At 44.8% G+C, this 22320-nt stretch overlaps 1 protein-coding gene across 8 annotated transcripts in view; it reads right to left on the bottom strand.

Annotated features, from left to right (window-relative positions):
* CACNA1G (calcium voltage-gated channel subunit alpha1 G) overlaps positions 1–22320 on the bottom strand; it is a 468525-nt gene that overhangs the window by 159049 nt on the left and 287156 nt on the right. For all 8 annotated transcript variants that reach the window (XM_029600643.1, XM_029600645.1, XM_029600651.1 and 5 more), the window contains exons 10-11: positions 3814–3965; positions 3248–3433 (exon numbers count right to left, since the gene is read on the bottom strand). In XM_029600643.1, coding sequence (XP_029456503.1) covers positions 3248–3433; positions 3814–3965 — 338 coding nt within the window. The remainder of the gene's footprint in view (positions 1–3247; positions 3434–3813; positions 3966–22320) is intronic.

The following is a 22320-nucleotide window of genomic DNA, read 5'->3' as shown; positions in this document are numbered from 1 at the left end:
AGTTGCCATATACCAGTGATACTTAAGACTTTGTCACTTAGGGCCAGATGTACTAAAGAGTTTTCCCCATTTTGTGTCTATGGGGAAAATGTTTATATAGCTGCCTTTAGAGAGTCACAGGGAGTGACAGTTTCTAAAGCCATTTACCCTTGTAAATGGTTATTTGCCCAAGTAAAAAGGGATTTTTGAAAACTGTCCACCCTGTACGTGGATAAAAAGCATGTGGATTGTGCTACTTTGAACAGAGGTGGCCCTGGGGGCAGGGGAGGGGGTCAGTCCAGGAAGGAAACAACATACCTAATTTTGCATTTTGAAGACTGGCTACATCATTTCCGAGAAAAAAAAAAAGTATCCGCAGGAAAATAAAACAGATTCCAGTCTCTCCGGGATCTTTTTCTGTAGGCAGTTTACAAAGGGAAAGTAAGCATGTGGTACTGTGCCTTGGAAACCTGGGTCAATGCCCATGAGGAAAAGAAACCATAGACTTTGCATCAAAACACAATGAGGGCAACTTTCAAACACCAACGTGCAGCCGCATATACTATATGTGGGTACATGGCGTCTCGGAGGTTTACGATAATATTTTATAACCTGCGCATATCAGATACACACGTGTTATAAAATATGCATACGTCTGCCCTGCAGCATACACGTACATGTATGCTTATGCGCGAGCGCATGCAGTGTCTGGAAAGCGAGTATTTCGATGTACTGAACGCATGTGCTTTTCCTATCGATTTTAGAAATGTCCATATGTATTTTTTATGTGCAAAAAAAAAAAGTAGGACTTCCTTGCGTAAAACCTATGTAATCCACTTTGAAGCGCTGAAAAAAGTGCGAAAAGCGGAATATAAATATAAATAAAATTTAAAAAAACAACAACCTGGTTTACGGGCGGAAGTTAGTGTATTTTTAAACCTGTGCATGTAATCGAAATTACCAGTTTTCCCAGTTCATCTACCAGTTCACCCAGTCCTTCTCCAGGTCATCGAGACCCTTCTAGTTCTTCAGCCTGAACTCCCTCCCCCCCCCCCCAGTTCACCCAGTAAATAATAACCAACACCTTTGATATCAATTATGCAAAATAATTAGTAAGTGCCAGTAAGTTGCCAAATATATTCCCGTAAGTCTCTTATAAAATGGCCCCTCCCTGGAATGTCCCTAGACCACCCCTTGTTTTTTGTGTGTATACATGAATGCAAAACCTAAAGTACGTGCGCACTTTCCATGTTTGTAAAAGAGCGATCCCGTGAGTACAGACTACTTACGCGCATTCAGGCAGATTTTAAAAACCCTACACGCAGCCAAGCCGGGAGATACCACATGACTCGGAAGTGCGCGGGCAGCATGGATTTTAAAAGGCCTGCGGCATGCGCATATCTCCCGGTATGCGCATTAAAAATATTTTGGGGAAAAGAAGCGGGATGCGGGTGTGGTCTGGGTGGGCCGGGACAGCCCCATGAAGTCAATTATATACACAAGCACGCGCTGGAATCCCACAACCATGTAACCTGCTTCTGCTATGGACTGTGTGCAAGTAGTGCAATAAAAGGGTTTTAGGGGTCAGGGCTAGTAGGGTAAAAGGGAGGCAAGTTAGGTAGGGGGTTTAGAAAGTCAACTCCTTTACTGGGGCGAATTGGGAGGGAACTGGGAAATAGGCCTAAGCCCGGATTTTTAAAAGGCTACGCGTGTAAACTTCAGGATTTATGAGCGTGGCTAGGCCAAAGGGGCAGGTTGGGACAGCACCATTAGCCACTGTCCTGGGGAAGTGCACGCTAAAGTTGAAGAAAGTAGATAGGGGGTAGAGGTCGGGGAGGGGAGGGGAGGAAAGGAGAGGGGAGGGGAGGGGAAGAGGTAGCAAGGTTAGATAGGGGTATAGGAAAGTGGACTGGGAGGGAACTAGAGAAGCCCTACTTGTTTCGCCACGCGTTGCTCTGTAAAATTCCCCCCCTCCCGCTCGCGAGTCGCCCGCACATTATGCACACGGATTTTAAAATTCGTTGCGCATGTGCGCGCGACTATCAGATTTAATGACATGTGCGCGCCGGCGCATGCATGTTATAAAATTGTCGCGTCCATGTGCGCGCACTGGGAACGCCTGCACATGGACGCAGGCGGGTCTTAAAATCGACCCCCTAATGCATCACCATGTGAACCTACTAAAATTCCCCCCTTACGTGCTTGAGACAGCATTTGTGCGCACAAGCACACGTTGATATAAAATAGTGCGCACATGTACACATGGGTAGCTGATTTTATAACATTTATGCATAAACGCACGTACGTTATACAATCGGCACATCCATTTGCGCACGCCGGCAAGCACACACACATGTGCATACACGCATCAGTTTGAATGCTACCATCATAATATATTGCTGATTTTTACGCACATAACTGAAAATTGCCCCCAATGTTTTGAAAGCTATCCCCCATAAACAGCCAAGACTTGAAGAGTCACATTCAAATGTTATTTCTTTTTAAGGATAATGTATAAAGGATTAGGTTATTAAAAAAAAAAAAATTCTTTAATGTTCAAAGGGCACAACAAGACCGGCATGATGTTCCGACGAATGTCGGTATATAAAAATCAACAAATAAAAATAAATAAAATAAACAAGAAGTTTGACGGGGCAAATGTGACTCTTAAGCTACAAACTGAGGTTTGCCACTGCCTTATTTACAATGTTATTATTACTGGCCTCCAATTAAACGATAGTTTTCAAATGCCATGAATTCTATGATTCTTCAATAAAACTATCATAAAAATATACATTTTCATACACCATACATATATTTAGCAGACTTTTAATAGCTTTTAGACAAAGAGACAGACAGCCCGATTTACTAGGCTTCTTTCCCTATAGATACAGAATGAGAGAAAAAGCCTTGAGAAATCAGACCCTTAGCGGTGACATTCATGGTAACAATTTGCATGTTATGTACCACTGAGATTTTCTCCAAAAGAAATGACAGGTGTGTGTCCACAGTTCTACCAAAACACAGTTATTGGATGCTGCAATACTGCATTTCTAAATTACCGCTGCTTCAAGAAACTCAGCTACCTTACAAGATTCATGAAAATGGATTCAGGATGGCATCAGCTGTCGCTGGAGAGAATCAGAAGAGTCGTGATCTATGAATTGCTTTTTTTTTTTTTTTTTGGCTGGCTTAATTATCGGGGCCAGAGTTCTAAGGCCCCTGATGGCTAACCGTGCGCGAAAAGGAACTCCCTCTGCCCGCTCACCTGAAGATGAAGATGAAAAGCATCAGCAGCATGCAGAAGGTGGCCACGTTATCCATGGTCTTCATGAGGACAATGAGCTGGCGCTGAAGGGCTGGCATGAATCGGACCAGCTTCAGAACACGCATGAGACGGAAGGTCCGCAGGACTGACAGACCTCCGCCCTGCTGTCCTACTATCTCCCAGACACTGAAAGAAAAAGGAACCTGTGCATTAGGAAAAAAAATAAGCATTCAGAGAGAAAAGGAGAAAAAGAAATGGGCCAATGTTAAGAGAGAGCAAAAGGAAAACAGGAAATTAAAGGATGTAGCACTCACTGTTACATTAACAATTTAAACACTGTTTTGGACATCCTGCTCTCATATAAAACATGAATCACAAAACCAAAGGAAAAAAAAATGCATATAACGTTCATCTAAAATCTGAAAGGCTTTCTAGAATATACGAGTATAATTTAATGGAAAAAATGGTCCTCATTCCCTCTGCGTCTTCCCTAATGAAGCTGCAAAGGCTGTAAGGGGAAGCAAAAGATCTGTCTAGACCCTCTCAAGCCACCTGCGTGCTTGTACCTGATTACAACAATGACCCCGTCAAAGATGTTGTATGGATTTTTGATGTAGCCGAAAGGCCCATAAACCAGCAGCTTTAGCAGCATCTCGAGGGCAAACAGGCTTGTGAAGACAATATTGCTGATCTCCAAGGCGTTGGTGAGCTCCTCAGGCTGTGGTTAATGACAAGAACATCTACATTAGGTGATGCACTGGGGGCCCTCACAATTCCACTTAATATTAACATAACATTTCTTTAGTGTTTCAGCATTGCCTTTTACCCTACCTAAGGAAACTTCGGCATGCATTTTTTACTGTGACAGTTGTGGCCTGTACCATGACTGATGTGCCACAGAGCCTAAACAGAACAGTCCTTTCTTATCCAATCAGTATGAAAGCTGGTTTGGCCATCAAAGTATTTCATCTATAAATATTGATCAATTGTATGCATTTTTTAAATGGTTTAATCTGGTTACAAATACATTTCTAGAAAGATAAATGGGGTCTTTACGTTCCTTTTAATGTCCTCACAATTCTACCAGCACAGAAACAAAACAGGAAAGTTTAAACATTTCACCATGAATAAACTTGCTTTTACATGATCTTGAAGATATGGTGATTCAGGGGGAGGCCATGGAATACAATTTATGCTCTGCATGCGAGAATGTTAGGGGAAACTGAGATATCAGTGTTAAACCCAAGCGTGACAGGGCACTGAGATTTCAGCATTATCCTGGTGGCATGAGGGCACTGAGATTGTAGTTTCATCCTCATGGCATGAGGGCAGCGGAGACCTCAGTGTTATCTTAGGGGTGTGAGGGCCCTGAGACTGTAGTGCTATCCTCAGAGTGTGAGGGTGCTGAGATCTCAGTGTTATCTTAGGGGTGTGAGGGCATTGAGACTGTAGTGCTATCCTCAGAGTGTGAGGGCGCTGAGACCTCAGTGTTATCTTATGGGTGTGAGGGCCCTGAGACTGTAGTGCTATCCTCAGAGTGTGAGGGCGCTGAGACCTCAGTGTTATCTTAGGGGTGTGAGGGCATTGAGACTGTAGTGCTATCCTCAGAGTGTGAGGGCGCTGAGACCTCAGTGTTATCTTAGGGGTGTGAGGGCCCTGAGACTGTAGTGCTATCCTCAGAGTGTGAGGGTGCTGAGATTGTAGTGCTTGTCTTGGGGGAGTGAGAATGCTCAGATTCCAGTTCATGTTTCTTTCATTTTTTTTTTTTTAACTAAATAAAGCTGTCTCTACTCCAAGCCCTCTGCCCCCACTCCTGGGCCCTCCCCCGATCCTCCCCAGTTCCCACCCTCTGGCTCTCTTAGTCTCCTGTTGAAAATTTCTTCACAGGACACGAGTGATTCCTGGTTGCTTCTGCTCCACAGCTGCCACTATGGTAAATGGCGTAGGCAAACTAAGGCCAGCACCATTGTAAAATTTTCTATTCAAAATGATGTTGGCCTTGGCCAGGCAAGCGCCATTTTGTACAATAATGGTATTCGCCGCAGCCTGGTGGCACCATTTGCAATAGCAGAGGCTGCAGGACAGGTGTGACCAGGGATCACTCATGTCCTCTGAAGAAATATTCAACAATAGAGTAAGTGAGATGGGGCAGAGAGGGGAAGGGGGCTGGTGAGGACTGGGAAAGTAGCTGGCAGTAGGGGGCATTGTTTTGGCTACAGACCTGACTTTCCAGGGCCAGCTTTTCAAAGGGGAACACGTGTAACCGCTCCAGCATGCACTGAACCTATTTTGCATAGGCCCGGCGACGCGCGCAAGCCCTGGGACGCGAGTATGTCCCGGGCTTTGTGAAAGGGGCGGGGGCGGGACCGAGGCCTCTGGCACAGCGGCCGTGCCGGGGGATCGCGCGCCAGCTCTTGGCCGGCACAGGCAGGCGCAACTTATTAAACAATGGTTGGGGGGGTTTAAATAGGGCTGGGGGGGGCGGAAGGAAAGTTCCCTCCGAGGCCGCTCCGATTTTGAAGCGGCCTCGGAGGGAACGGGGAAAGCCATCGGGGCTCCCCTAGGGCTCGGCGCGCGCAAGGTGCACATGTGTGCACCCCCTTGCGCGCGCCGACCCCGGATTTTAAAACATGCGCGCGGCTGCGTGCGCATGGTATAAAACCGGGTGTAGATTTGTGCGCGCCGGGTAGCGTGAAAAAATGTTCCCCGCGCGCGTAGGTTTTAAAATCCGGCCCATTGTTAATTAATTTATTGTTTGATTGCTTTTTTTTTCATTTTAAAGAAACAAAACAGGCATCAAATGATATGAAGTAAATGGCTGTGAAGACAACTAAAAATTTCCAAGATCTAAGCGCTATCTTTGGGGTGGAAGGGTACAGAGATCTGAGTGGTTCGTTTTTTAGAAGGAGAGAGGGAAGTCTCACTTTAAATAGTGGTGCACTGGCTAAACTGAGCACCAGCACTGCTCTCTACATCAGTGACGGGGGTGGAAGGTAACTAGAACCAAAAAGTTACTAATAAGGGCCAAGAGTAACAGACAAGTATGAGGGGGGAAAAAAAAGGGTGAAAGCTTGCTGGGCAGACTGGATGGGCCGTTTGGTCTTCTTCTGCAGTCACTTCTATGTTTCTATGTTTCTATAAGAGCCCATCTGATTTATTTTTTATTTTTTACTAATCAAATCACATGAGAGAGGAGGGGTGTCCCCCAGTGGTTAGAAATACAAATCATTTAAATGCAGGCTAGGTATATGGTGTTAATCTAACACTCAGGCTGATACCGTTTGGCTACGCATTTTAGACGTGCTATTATTACCCCTTATACTGTAAGGGGTAGTAATACCGCGTGGAAAACACGCAGCCAACCCCCCCCCCCCCCCCAAAAAAAACTAATAGCGCTCATCACATGCAGATGCATGTTGATGAGCCTATTAGTTATTCGCCCGGAATACTGAAAGTAAAATGTGTGGCCAAGCCGCACATTTTACTCTCAGAAATTAACGCCTGCCCAAGGGCAGGCATTAATTTTGAAGGCACCAGGAAAAGTGTACAGAAAAGCAGAAAAAACTGCTTTTCTGTACACCCTGCGATATTAAGTCAGAGGCACCAAAAATAAAAACAAAACAAAAATAATCTGCCCGCCAGTTGGCGGGTTCGAAAACAGACGCTGAATTTTGCTGGCATCCATTTTCCAAACTCGGTCGGACCCGCTGACAGCCACCTCTTCCGCTAAGGAGGCGCTAGGAACGTGCTACTGTCCCTAGCACCTCCTTTTTACTGCCCGGCCTCATTTAAATATAGAATCGCGCGCCCAGGAGAGGTGCCTGGGCGTGCATCGGGAGAGCGCCAGCTCTCCCACACCTTTTATTAAATCGGCCTGACTGACTTTATGCAAATCTTTCTCCCTGGCTTAGTTCATAACATCCAGAGGAATTAAGCAATAAGAATAAAAGAAGAGCAATCTTATTCCTTCTTCACTTTTCTTCTGTGGAGGTTGTGATGTAAATCAATAATTAAAAAATATATCTATTGCTCGCTGGGCTTTCTACCCTAGACATGGCCTCACACACGTTTCTTAAAGAAGATATTGCAAACAATGCTGGAATCTTGTTTACGCAATGGGTACTACATATATCTTAAGTCATCATCATGCTCATCATGATCAACTCTGCGGAGCTGTAAAGCCCAGCAGCAATCCACAGACAATGAGAGGCCTATGAGAGGGGCCTGGACATTCATCCCACTCGCTGTCAGCAGAAAGGCTGAACTTTGCTAAACAAACAGAGCACGAACCAGGTCTACCCAGCAGATGCTGTTGCAAATTGTCTCTTATAAGTCCGCATGACCAGGTACGGGAACCCAATCTGTAGAGCTCTAAATGATGGGCAAGGTGAGGGGGTGAGTTGTACAGGAGCCCTCTCTGTGATAGGGAGTTGGGGGGGGCCCTGTTTTATTTTCTACTGGTTAAAACAAAGTAACAGTTAGCATTAGATTAGGAAATGTTATGTATGCATTTAAAAAGTGCGATAACATCAGTGACACCTGTACCTGCCCTGCTAACTGTACAGATTGTCTCAGATGCCCTCTCAAAGCGGGGCTTGGGCACATAGGCCTTTAAGACGGAAAACAACCATGAAACCCTAAAAGTGCTTCTTCCAATGCTCAAACAACTGCAAGATTCACATCATATCAGATTTTCAAATACATGTTGCACTTTTATTTTTAAATTAAACTGCTATTCAAATTCCATATGAAATGGCAGCTTTAAGAAGGTAAGAATGATACACCCATACGGATGGATGTTCTCTGGGCATGCTCAAAAAATTGGGTATGCATCTTTCTGCTGAGGTGCAGGGGGGTCGCTCTGTACAGCACCTTAGAACCAATAGGCAGCAACAAGGAGGAAGATATTCAAAGCTAAATGTTTAGGTAAATTAGCCGCATAAGACTTATTCTGAATACGTATCCAGTTTACTGATATTTGGATTTATCCAATTAAGCTAACTGGATAACTTAGACCTGATATGTCTTATTATAATCTTATTATAATTTATATCGTTGCCTATTTTTCCTCCACAAGTTATGTTGTTACAGATGTTACGAAGTTACAATGTAAAATAAGAAGCCTAATTCTTATCGAATCCTCTGTTACTCTGTAAACCGGGGTGATATGTCTAACTGAACATTCGTATATAAAAACAAATAAATAAATACATACATTTTGCAAAGGAAAGGGTTTTTGTAATTGTGAACCCATGACTCTAGCCCTGCTCTGTCCAACAGGTACCCAGCTCCAGGAAGTACAAGGTCAACAGTAAACCACTCTGCCATTTTGTATCCCTGGTACTCATACTAATGACCAATTTCAAATTAACATATAGAGGGTAATTTTCAAAGTCATTTATGTTGGTAAATGGGTATTTATCTGGGTAAAATTGTAAGCTTCATGAAGCAAGGACCGTCTTGTATGTATATTTGATTTGTACAATGCTGTGTATCCCCAGTGGTGCTATAGAAATTAGGAATGTGCATTTGTTATAAATTAATATGAAATACAGGACTAATCAGGCCATTTTCGGTTCATTCTGAATGGAATGAACCAAAAATGGCCTCTTATTAAAAAAAAAACAAAAAAAACCAGAAAGTTTTCAGTTATTTTCATTTTTATGCCCAAAAATAGCCTCTCTGAAGCCTTCCCCTTTCCCTTTCCCCACTCCTCAACAAAGACTCATGGACTGAACCAACCTACCTCCTACCTTGAAAATCCAAGCTTGGAGCCAGGGCCTAGCTGGCTGGGCTGAGCCAAATCCAACCAGAGTCTCCTTGGACCCCCCCCCTGATAGCTCCTGAAGTATGTATTGAGTCCAGGGACTTCCCAGGACCCCCAGTTACCTCTTCCTTCTAAGGCAGTGATGGTGAACTCCAGTCCTCAAGTGCCACAAACAGACCAGGTTTTCAGGATATCCACAATGAATATGCATGAGATAGATTTGCATACAATGGAGTCAGTGCCTGCAAATCTTTGTCATGCATATTCACTGTAGATATCCTGAAAACCTGGCCTGTTTGTGGTGCTCGAGGCCTGGCGTTCGCCATCACTGATCTACGGGGTCTGCAATAAAGAGGCAGAAGCGATGTCCATTTGCTTCTGCCCCCAGCAAGTCCTTTAAAAAATGGCGCTGGTCACCTGAAGGACACAGCTGAAGTAAGGTCACTTCGATGCCTGACACCATTATGTGGTACGGATGCACACAGCCAGCATCATTATTTTTAGATTTAAACTTTTTTATTAAACAATAATAAAATGTATGAAACTGCCAGATGATGCATATTCTTTCAAGTAATACAATCAGTAAGAGGTAACTACAAAGTAATCTCCTTTTACCGTCTTTTCCACTTTCTATTTTAACCCTACCCCCTTCCCCTGTATATCTAACGTAGCCAACCATTGTGCTTACAATAATAATAATCATCAGCCAAGGGGAACATTTGTTTTTTATGTTCCCATGGCAAACAATCAGTGATAAAAAGATTCCCAAAACTTACCGACCCGCCGGCCCCAGCCCCATCAACTAGGACTACACTGACCCATAAAAGCCCCTTCTATTTTTCTATCTTTCAAACATTAAGTACCCAGCTTCTAATTCTAGCAGATAACCTCGGGACATATTTGTGTTAAATAGCCAAAAACAATTTCCGTCTTGAAAAGTAGAATGACTGGTGAAATTTTCCCATCTGCATCAGAGCAGCACCATTTTTTTTTTTAAAGGACTCAGAGGGGCCCAAGGAGACCCCAGCTGGATTTGGCTCAGCCCAGCCAGGTAGTCCTGGGCCACAATCCTAGATTAACAGGGCAGGAGGAGGGTTAGAGGGGCCCTTGCAGGCTCGTGCTGGGCTCAGCCAGGGCCCCGAGTCTTTGCTGAGGCCTCAGGGAAGTCCATTTTGGTTCGATTTTTTTTTTTTTTGTGTGTGTTGGGAATATAATATTTTTTTTAGGTTTGGGAAGCAAACCAAACCAAAAAGTGTCTTAAATGACTTGAAAAATGAAACTCCAGAAATGAAAAAATGAACCAAAACAAAATAATTGGGCTTGCACATCTCTAATAGAAATGCTAATGTAGGGGAACACAGTTCACAGAATTTCTGAAATACTTAGATCTCAGAATTAACAACCTGGGTCATCAGATAACTAGACCTTTTCAAGCTCATCTTGGTTTATTAGAGTTTTATTGTGGGAGAAAATAGCTCATAACAGTTACAGATTATATTAGATCTTCCTTTAAGCTTGATGTTTGACATATAGAAACAATTCTATGCTTAAAACACTTTTTGCCAACTCAATCTCAACTTGCACTTTGCAGATGCAAAAGGTAAGACCAGGTAATGTTTCTCAGCTTGCATTGATTGTCCGCTGGGAGAGGGCTGTAGCCCAGAGACCGTTGGCTTTTTTTTTTTTTTTTGTGGAGGGGTAGGAGAAGGAGAAAAGACAGACATGCAGATGTGCAGAAAGAAAGAGAAAGGGAAAGAGATACAGTAGATTATGAAATACTCTATCTCTCCGTAAACTCAAAGCTATTTTATTAATGCAATACAGGTGTCCATTGTCTCATAGAAGGAAAGGTTTTTTTTACAGTGGAGACATTAGTACTGAACTAGAAATTATTTTTATTGGAGACTTCCCTGAAAAACAAGAAAAAAGTGAATTCCCTACTATCAGTAGCACTGTCCCAAAACAGATAACAAGTGCAATTTTTTTTTTTTTTTACAAACACCTACCACTGCAAATTTTTATCGCTAAGCTCTTAGGCCAATCACAGTAAAAACCCATATTGACATCTGTCATTCTCCAGTTACAAGCACACTGCGAGACACAAAACATCAATAACCGTAAACGCATATCACATGAAAGGAGCAAAAAAAAAAGAAAAAGACCAAGAGGCTGGTGGTACCTAATAGTTATAGACTATCTGATTTATCGAGGCAAGGACTTCTGAGTCCTACTTCCTCAGATGCATGAATTGTAGTGGAGTTGATGGAAGGGCGGTGGTGGGGAGGGGATGTACAGAGATGACATTAAAGCACGCAGATCAGTGCAGGGAAAGGAAGTGATAATTTCAGCATGGTTAAGCTAATTTACACCCCTAACATGTGACATAATCTGAGCATAAGCACATAAGATATGCCATGAGGGGTCAGACCAAGGTCCATGGAGCCTAGTACCCTGCCGCCGACGGTGGCAGGTTCCAAAAAGTAGATCCTAGTTCTTGTTACTCACTCCCAGGGCTAGCAATGACTTTCCTTAGTCTACCTGGTTAATAATGTGTTGTAGACATTTCCTCCAGAAACTTGTCCAAACTCTTGTTAAACTCTGCCATGTCAGTCGCCTTGACCACATCTTCTGGTACAGATTCCACAGCTTGATTGTGCACTGAGTGAAAAAGTACTTTCCACGATTTGTTTCAAATCTGCTGGTTGTTTGCTTTGGGTTGCTCAAACTCCAGTCCCGTCTGATTTGGGAGACTTACTTATGCATTAAGGGCTGGATTTTAAAAGGGTTTCGCGCGTAATCGGCCTTACACACACTGGGCCTATTTTAAAAAGGCCTGGCGACGCACATAAAGCCCCGGGACGTGTGTAAGTCCCAGGGCTTTACTAAAGGGGCGGTCCGGGGGCGGAGCCAGAGGCCTCCGACACAGCGGCCATTGCCGCTGAGTCGAAGGATTGTGTGCTGGCAGGCTGCCGGCAGGCGCAAAACGTAAAATAAAAATTTTGGGGGAGGGTTAGAGTAGGACTAGGGGAGGGAAAGGTTAGGGGAAGGAGTGGGAAAGTCAGGTTACGGGGGAGGGAACGGGAGGAAGGCAGTGCGGCGTGGCGCGCGCAAGGTGCACAATTGTGCACCTCCTTGCGCGCGCCAACCCCTGATTTTATAACTTGCGCGCGCCTAAGTTATAAAATCGGGTGTACATGTGCGCGCGCCGGGTAGCGCACGCACATGTACACCCGTGCGCAACCTTTTAAAATCTACCCCTAAAGGTCACTGGTTCCCTTTTTTGACAGAAACACATCATCTTGACATAATCATTGATTCGCCTTTCATTCAAATTACAGATTAAAGTAGCACTGACAACAGCATTTTATAAACTTTGCCTATTGAGGCACCTTCGATTTATTCTTTGCAAGGATGATTTCTGCTCTGTGGTCTAGGCCCTGGCGTTATCTTCACTGTGCTACTGTAATTCCATTTATTTTGGCCTTCACAAAAAGCAGCTGAAAGCGTTACAAATTGTTAAAAATTCCGTTACCTGCCTAATTACTGAGTGTGGGCAAAGGGATCACATTACTCCCAAACCAATGGAGCTTTATTGTCTCTCAGTCTCAGCTCCTATTGTTTAAATTAGACATTACACAAGAATGGTCCAGAATTTTTTTTAAGGATGTGCTGCAGCCATATTTGCCAGCTCAGTCTTTACGTTCTGCGGTTAAACAACAATTAATGGTTCCAGCCCTTAAGGACTACCGATTACCAGGGCTCAATTTGTCGACCAAAAGGAAGGGGAGTGAGGGTAACGAGAAGGCGGAGCAGGGTGTGACCTGTGTGAGGGGATGGGGCCAGGGCCGGTATGTATTTCCTCTCTCTCACACACACAAATATTCAAACACGCTCGTCACCTTCCTTCTTATCCCATTGATCCCCCATCCCCAGCCCCCACCATTTCTCAAACCCCAGCCAGTCTTCACTTGACGAGCACTGGTGGGCAATGGATGGCTGGGGGCTGAGCACTGCTAGGGGCTCGGGATGGAGGATAAGTGGCATAAGGAAGAAGAGGATGAGGAGAGAGAGAGAGGCCCTTTCCCTCTACCCTCCTCTTCTTGAGTATCCTGGTCCTCCCAATTCTGCCCCCCCCCCCTTTGAATCCCCCAGGGGTCCTTCTTCCCCCCTGGTTCTAGGGCCCCCCAAGTCTCACCCCCTAACCCCTGGTAATCCTCGAGCCCGACTCCCACTTGAAAATGACCCTCTCCAGCAGCCTTCCTCCTCTCCTTGGCCAGGCACAGGCCTGGTCTCTGAGCCAGAACCAGGTGGCTCCTCCTTAGCCTCGGGAGATGGGGCAGATTGCTGTATAGTGCCCACTCTCCTCAGCCTCCTTGGAACTGGGGAGGGCCTGGAATTCAAAAGCACGACCTGTTCTCTGGGTCCTTGGGGAAGAAAAGGCAAGGAGCAATACTGCATGCTCTCCTAACTCACCTCCTGTCCCCTTCTTCATTCTTTTCCAATCCTCCTCTAATCACCTCATTCACGCTCCCCCCACTCTGATCGTCTCTCACAACTTATAATCCTCTAATAACCCGACCCCTCACGCCCCACAGCACCTTTAATCTCCTCACTACACTCTCCTCCCCCTCTTCCACAAAACCCACAGCCCCTCCAATCTGGTTACTCATTCTTTTGCCTTCCCACAGCCTCTCACTCACCTGCTCTCCCCTGCCTCTAATCCACCCACTTATCCTCTTGGTCCTCCTTCCAGCCTCCTTCTCCTTTCCCTCCATAGGATCGCTTGACTCTTCTCCACCCCCACATCCACTCTCTTGCCCCCCCCCCCCCCCCCCCCGCTATCAGTGTGCTCACCAGGGGCAGATACAATGGGAGGCCAGCTTGATAAGCAGCAGTGAAGCCACTAAACCAACACACCAGTCACGGCAGAAGCGGTGGAGCAGACAGGCTCTCTACTCTGCCTTCTTGGGTCCCAGACCAAAAAAAAGAGTGGCAGAATTTTGCTCTGAGATACTCCACTAGAATTTAAGCCCCAGGTAACAGCTGCAAAAGAAGGTTGAATTAATTTAGCACAATTCGAATGAAGCCTTGACAACTGGCCCTGCTGCTCACAAGTTCCAAACTTGTGCTAATTCGGCCTCCTTTTTTTATCCTTTGCTCTGCAGCGTCTGCTTCAGGATCACCCTCTCCTCTCCTGTTCTCTACAGAACAGGAGGAGAGGGGGAGAACAACATTGTGGGGGAGGGGGTTAGACAAAGGAGGGCTGGATCAGGGAACAGAGTGACTTTTTTTGTCTGCTCTGTCTGCTCCAGGTTCAACCCCCCTCCTCTCCTCTTCTTTGCATGTGTCCTGGGAGGTACTGGAGCAGAACGCCCGGCTGCTTTGCTCTTAAGTCTGAAAAGTGCGGGAACCCCCATATTAAGCCCCCGAGGACTACAGACAACTGGTAAACAATCGAGTTTGCAGCTGTGGAATTCTATCCCACTGGATCTCAGACAGGAACTGGATGCATTAACATTTAGAAAACAGCTGAAGGCTTATTTTTATTTACAGAGGCTTTTAGTACTTTTACTTGTAGTCAATTGTGTTACTGAAGTTTGACTTTTAATTTGTTGATTTTGTTTGTTGATTACATGTTTATGTTTTTCATCAGATGTTTTATGTTTATCATTGTAATCCACATAAAAAAAAAAATTCCATTGTAACTGGCGGAAATGAAATATTTTAAATAAATAAATAAATTGGTGCTCTGCCTGCTTTCAGAGATAATGCCATCCTGAAGCTCCAGGCAAGAACAGCCTTGCTAAGGGCTCTCCAGACCCACTCTGCTGGTTTATAAATAGAACCTCCAGCCTGGCACATTTTTGGCATCCGTATTCGCTATCTTTTGAGACACCATAAAAGGAAATGGACTTGAGCTGACTGTGTGCATCCCTGGCGGCCTTGAGAGTCAAACTTGTGCTAGACTCTCTCCGTCAAGAGCTGTCCTCACCTGGGTCCTGCAGCCCTAAGGCATCAAAGTACAATCACTGGAATAAAACGGCTTCTGCATGTAAAGGACTGCGAAGAGAGGCCTCTTAAGGCAGCTTGTTGTCAGGTCCTTTATTCTTCACCTACCCCACTGATAGAGAGCTAAGAATAAACCTGCCCTGGCTGATAATGTGTACTGGGAGCAGCGCCTGCGTTGTATCTGGGTGAACTTTAAGACAGCAACGTTAAACTCCCCTGCCATGACAGGGAAAATTAATAAGGGTCGGGAAATACGCAATCAAGCAAATGGAGAGAATGGTCTTCTACCTGCTCAGCTGAGGGAGCTGTTCCCTTAGCTCAAGTCATTGGAGTAGAGCCAAAAGATTGAAAGTTCAAATTCCGAGATACCTGGTTGGAAAAATGAATTGTTAGCAGTGCAGGGATCCTCCAGAGAAGGTGCAGCCCTCCTCATACATAGCGGCAGACTTTCGAAGTTGAATCCAAAGATACATCAATTCATTAAATGACAGTGAAAGGGTAGAGTCTAGCATATGGCTTCCCCAAAACTCCAATACCAGTCGAGTTTTCAGGATATCCAAAATCCATATGCATGACTTACATTTGCATATAACGGAGCTCCAGATGTATCTTCACTCCAGATGTATCTTCACTCCAGATGTGCCTTCACTCCGGTTTACAGATCTATCTGTAAACCGGAGTGAAGGCAGATAGCTAAACTTCGGTATAGAAAAACATCCAAATAAAATAAATAAAAAAATCTTATGGATAATCACTGTGGATATCCTCAAACCCAACTGGCTGAGGGGGTCATCAGCATAAGTTTGGGAAGCTCTGGTCTGGACACTCATTCAGCAGACAGGCAGGTCAGGGAAGAAGTCACCGTGAAAGCTCCGAGTGAAAGAAAATGTTGAGTCTGTATGTGAAATCAGAGGCCAGCAGGTGAGTATTAAAACTAGCCCTGGCAGGTGCAAAACCCCAGATTAGAGAGGTACATGGAACAAAAAGAAAAGGTCTACCAGCTTTAATAAAGGAGGAAGTAAATGAAAGATTCTCCAATAGGTACAAGGCAAAGAAAAAGAAAACATTTTGATACAGGACTCCCAAGTCCTCAAAAGGGTCATTGTCAAAAGCTAATCCACGGGTAAAACAGTGCTTCACCCACAGAAGCCAGCTTTTATTTATTTATTTTATTTATTTATTTAACATTTCTTATATACCGATATCCGTTCGCACATCGTATCGGTTCACAGTGCAACAAAACTTTGGGCATTGCCCTTACATAAAACAGATAATATTTTGAACTCGGCAACATATAAATAGTCTTTGGGAGGAGCCCTAAGATATAACAAGCATCAATGAGTAGATGCTATGGAATAGAATAATAAATTATAACTATAACTATATACATGATAGTACAAAGTACAAAGCTTTTAAAAAACTTGCTCGCCCGATACGTGGGTACACTTATGCATGTATATCCAGACTGGGTGGAGACATTCCTGGGCAAGAACTGGACGCGCACAAGACAGAGCCAGCATTAATTCTTTCCTTCCTATGGATTTCAAGACAACGTGAGGTGTTAAAAAGTAGCTCTGCCGGCCGATTTGGTAACTCAGCAGCAACACTGCATGCTGCCCTGCAGATGACCCAGGGTTCGATTCCTATCACAGCCTCTCTCCTCAAGCCGAGAATGTTGCAGAAGCAGCACTCACGGCCTCTGGGGAGGAGTCGTCATCTCTTCCACTGCACAGCGGCAACACCTAGAGTAGCCAGACTCGGGGTACACAAGCACCGGCGGATGCCAGAAGGAGTCGCAGCCTGTGGTGCCAGCCAAGGACTGATGCTGCATTGACAGGGCTGGATTTGGAGGGACTGTGAAGAAGGGGAAAGCATTGTAAACTGAGGGGGGGGGGGGGGGGAACCCCGGATAATTGAAAATGAAGGATCCTAGAGCCATAGTTCCAACTGAGCAGGAAGCCTAAAGGAGCAGGTAAGAACTGCAGGACGTGCGACCTGGGGGTAGTCTTAACAGGTTGATTGTGGCGATTAAGCTACCAGGGCTGGCTTGGGGATGGCTTAATTGGTACAGCTATGTTATGTTATTTGGCTTGGCGACTGAATTTGAATAGAAGCAGCGAAATTTGACATCCCAAACACTTGTGTTGTGCAGTTTTTGTTTTTACTGTGGATGGGAGAGGAGGAGAGCGGTTTGGAGGTTGGTCCAAGGTGTCTTCATATTATCCTCTTTTCTATTTTTATTGCTTTCTTCCCTTAACTTCTAAGTAGAAACAGACAATATGGTGACAGGTTATGACTACAAGGCCCATCTAGTCTGCCCAATTTCAATGGCTGCTACAATACTGCAGTTTTATAGCACCAGTTTTTCCCTCACCTCCCAACCACTAAAGATCGTCTGTACACATCCTAGGTTTTCCTGAATGAGAATAAGGCCTGGATTCGGGCACAGGCAATGCACGTAAGTAACTGCTTCCAGTCTCAAATTCAGATAGGCGCCAGAGCGTGGCCAGCAGTATCCAGATTGGCTGCCACTTTCCTCTTCACTTGTGCTCGCAGTAAGAACTTGAGCTACAGTTATATCAGAGCCCATCCGCGGGTGCGTGCACTCACAAGCCTCTGCAATGCCATGCCCCTTGCACCCCAGTAACAGGAAGCCCGTGCTGAAAGCAGGGGGCAGATCCACAGCAAAGTCTGTGGGTATGTGTGCCAGCTCACAGATCCTACATTGACTTTAGCTCAAATTCTTGCTGCAGGCCTGGATGAAGACGAGCAGCAGATCTGGATAATCTCCAGAAGCAAGGGGAGACTGGAGGATCTGGGCAGGGGCCCTACACCTTCCAGTGATTCCAGAGATGGTTTTCAGGGCTGATGAGTCAGATGAACTGAACTAAATCACTGTGAACCTGGAAGATCTAGTAGGCCAGATTGACAAATTAAAGAGTAGCAAATAAACTAGATCGGATGGTATGCACCCCAGGGTTCTGAAGGTACTCAAAAAATGAAATTTCAGATCTATTAGTTAAAATTTGTAAACTATCATTAAAAACATCCATTGTACCTGAAGACTAGAGGGTGGCCAATGTAACCCCAATATTTAAAAAGGGCTCCAGGGCGATCCGGGTAACTATAGACCAGTGAGCCTGCCTTCAGTTTTGGGAAAACTAGTGGAAACTATTCCAAAGATCAAAATCACAGACATGATTTAATGGGACACAGTCAGCATGGATTTACCCAAGGGAAGTCTTTCTTCACAAATCTGCTTCATTTTTGTGAAGGGGTTAATAAACTTGTGGATAAAGGTGAACCAGTAGATGTAGTGTTTTTGGATTTTCAGAAGGCGTTTGACAAAGTCCCTTATTAGAGGCTTCTAAGGAAACTAAAAAGTCATGGGATAGGAGGCGGTGTCCTTTCATGGATTACAAACTGGTTAAAAGACAGGAAACAGAGTAGGATTAAATGGTCAATTTTCTCAGTGGATAAGGATAAACAGTGGAGTGCCTCAGGGATCTGTACTTGGACCGGTGCTCTTCAATATATCTATAAATGATCTGAAAAGGAATACGATAAGTGAGGTAATCAAATTGGCAGATGATACAAAATTATTCAGAGTAGTTAAATCACAAGCGGATTGTGATAAATTGCAGGAAGACCTTATGAGGCTGGAAAATTGGGCATCCAAATGGCAGATGAAATTTAATGTGGCAAGTGCATATAGGGAAAAATAACCCATGCTATAGTTACACGAGGTTAGGTTCCATATTAGGAGCTACCACCCAGGAAAAAGATCTAGGCATCATAGTGGATAATACATTGAAATTGTTGGCTCAGTGTGCTGCAGCAGTCAAAAAAGCAAACAGAATGTTAGGAATTGTTAGGAAGGGAATGGGGAATAAAATGGAAAATGTCTTTATGCCTCTGTATCGCTCCATGGTGAGACTGCACCTTGAGTACTGTGTACAATTCTGGTCGCCGCATCTCAAAAAGATATAGTTGCACTGGAGAAGGTTGAGAGAAGGGCAACCAAAATGATAAAGGGGATGGAACAGCTCCCCTATGAGGAAAAGCTGAAGAGGTTTGGGCTGTTCAGACTGGAGGCGAGACGGCTGAAGGTGGATATGATAGAGGTCTATAAAATTATGAGAGGTTTAGAAAGGGTAAATGTGAATCGGTTATTTACTCTTTCAGATAATAGGACTAGGGAATACTCCATGAGGTTAGCAATTAGCACATTTAAAACAAATTGGAGAAAATTATTTTTCACTCAACTCACAATAAAACTCTAGAATTTGTTGCCAGAGGATGTGATTAGGGAAGTTAGTGCAGCTGGGTTTAAAAAAAGGTTTGGATAAGTTCTTGGAAGAGAAGTGCATTACCTGCTATTAATCAAGTTGACTTAGGGAATAGCCACTGCTATTACTAGCAGCAGTAGCATGGGATCTACTTAGTGTTTGGGTAATTGCCAGGTTCTTGTGGCCTGGTTTGGCCTCTGTTGGAAACAGATGCTGGGCTTGATGGACCCTTGGTCTGACCTAGCATGGCAATTTTTTATGTTCTTATGTTTTGACCTAATGGAGGGGAGTATAGCTCTCAAAAACAAGTCAGGAAATGAAGTAAGTTAGTCCAACCTAGAGATCATAAGATATGAGCATTCCAAGATCTCTCCTGTTGGATGCATAGAAAAGTGATCTCAGGGTCATCATATTTTATGATCTCCAGCTTGTAAAACAGTATGACAATGCAGCTCTGTCATTTGTCCTAGGGATGCTCTCCCCAAATAAATGTGAATGGAATTGTTTGCAAAGGATTCAGTGAGTAGTCTGAGCCTCTGCTTTGCATAAATAAAAATTCAATGTTTGGCACCCTTATTGTAAAGAATTTATCTTCTTCCTATACATCACAGTTTTCCACTAACTTGGTCTTTTTAACCACATGTTCTTGGTAATTGCTATAAAAAATACCCAGTTACTGTATCAGTCATCAACTGTTGTCAGCAGGAGGGCCACAAGTTAGCACGAAGATCACTAACATCTCCTTTATAATGAAATGTTCTGTGACCTCATCAGCACTATCCTTGAACATAATTATTGCCAATAGCAGGTCTAATGTGTGTCTTGAAAGGCAAGCATTCTAGTGATGAACAACGCCTACGGTTTCCATTAGCATTGATTTCCTTCCATTGATCCATTTAACAAACCTTTAATAAGAGGCAGTTTTCTTGTTTAAACATAAGCTAATTGAAGCAAAAAAAAATGCAAATTTATTTCGAATTCTCTTGCAACAATCTAATGGGGACAAAAAGCTGTTGCACTGACTGGTGGAAGGGTTATTATAGGTTCTAGACTGAGCTGTTAATAGATGGAGCTCTTCAGCAATGGTGCTTTTTATATAAATACAAGCCAGTTCTTGAATTGCACATTCTTTTGCCCAGATCACATTCATATGTGTTATGCTCAGGCTTGTGGACCCGTGGCCGACAGGAGGATGGTATACCTTTCGGAGGCTCCGTAGGTTCTCTCGTCGGGTGGCGAGGCAGAACAGGAGGCAGGACCAGCTGACCCTTGGCACTGGAGACTGAGGCGAGCGTGGAGGTGATGAAGAGACGAGATGAGGCGCTGTGTCTTCACCACTGGAAGCCTGTGGTCCCCCCAGGAGGAGCCCGTAGGGACCCAGACCGCTGGGGCTTAGGTGGACCTTTGAGAGGTCAGAGAGTCGGTGCAAGGGCTGACTAGAGCTTCACCCTGGAAGCCCGTGGTCCCCCCGGGAGGAGCCCGTAGGGACCCGGACCGCTGGGACTTAGGTGGGCCCTTGGAGACGGTGGTCTGGAAGGAGTTCTAGGTCGGGTGCCACAGGATCGTCGCTCACCAGTCCGAGGTCATACACCAAAGGATCACCGTTTGCCAGTCCTAAGTCACACGCCAGAGAGTCACCGCTTGCCAAACCGAAGTCGCACACCAGAGAGTCACCAAGGCCAATCCAAAGTCAGGAACCGGGAACGTCAAGACAGAGCATGAACAAGGTCCAAAGCTTGAAGACTCACCGAAGCAAGCAGACTAGACAGCGCTAGGGGACGTTGCTAAGTCACTAGATGAGCAGAGGAAGCTGCCTTGTATACTTCCTCTGCTCTGCCAGATAGAAGACAGGTGAAGCCATTTAAAGGGATTAGGTCCCTTTAAATCAGTGGAGGAGGCGCAGCCTCGCGCCTAAGGATGGCGGCGGCCATCTTGAATCTCCCCCATGGAGGGGAGACGCCACTAGACGCTGCGAAGGGGGAAGCAAGATGACTTCCCCTGCAACGAGCAGGTCCGGAGGCCGCATGGGTGCGGCGGCCCAAATCGGAACCCTCCCCTGGGGCTCCTGCGGCGAGAGAGCGCCACGAATCAGGTAGAGGGCCATGGTCGTGGTGCACCACGGCCGCGGGACACAACAATATGAAAGATTAAGTAGATCGGGGTAGGCAATTCTGGCCCTTGAGTACTACAAACAGGTCAGGTTTTTAGGATATCCACAATGAATATATATGCATAAGGTATATTTGCATGCAAATATATTTCATACATATTCATTTTGGATGTCCTGAAAACCAGAGCCATTTGTGGTACTCAAGGATTGGAGTTACCTACCCCTGAAATAGATACACAATAGCGTTATGGTGTTTGCATCTTGTTACCAATGGAGAAACGTGATTCTGTTCAAAATGATGCACACCTGTGTGGTGGATCTGAAGCCATCGTGTTCTGTCTTCTGCAGAGAAGCAGAGGTCATAGTTCTCCTGGCTACAAGCCATCAAGAGAGCTTTCAAATTGTGCATCTTTCTTTTTAAACTGCCTGCCTCATGATTGCTGATCATTTGCCAGATGCCCCCCCCAAAAAACAAAACTTTTTTGGGAACGCAGATGTCATCTATATGCACAAAATGGCAAGCCCACTGGACAGGAGCTGCTATTAGCATTGGTTCAATGCCTGTCATGCTGCATGGCTGGAGAACCTTGCTGTTACAAACTCTATCTTCCCATCTAATGTTGGCAATCCTACAGAGGTAGACTAGACGGAATTGATCAAGTGTCTGGATATGGCAACAGTATAGAGTCCATGACTTTCATCCTTAGAGTTGTGAGAATGACTGCATGATAAGACTGCCTGCCAACTTTGTCAACTTATAAAACACCATGCTCATTCCACAGGTGCTGCCTCAAGGCATTCAAATACAAAACTTCCTTTAGCCAGTCTGGCATGAACATCATCACTGACAACTGTGTTGGAGTTAGACAGGAAATTCATAAAGAAGTTCATAGCAGAA

Source organism: Rhinatrema bivittatum, chromosome 4 (assembly GCF_901001135.1).
Source record: "Rhinatrema bivittatum chromosome 4, aRhiBiv1.1, whole genome shotgun sequence".
NCBI classification, from domain to species: domain Eukaryota; kingdom Metazoa; phylum Chordata; class Amphibia; order Gymnophiona; family Rhinatrematidae; genus Rhinatrema; species Rhinatrema bivittatum.
Note: the sequence above shows the minus strand (reverse complement) of the source record. Positions and strands in the feature narration are given on the sequence as shown.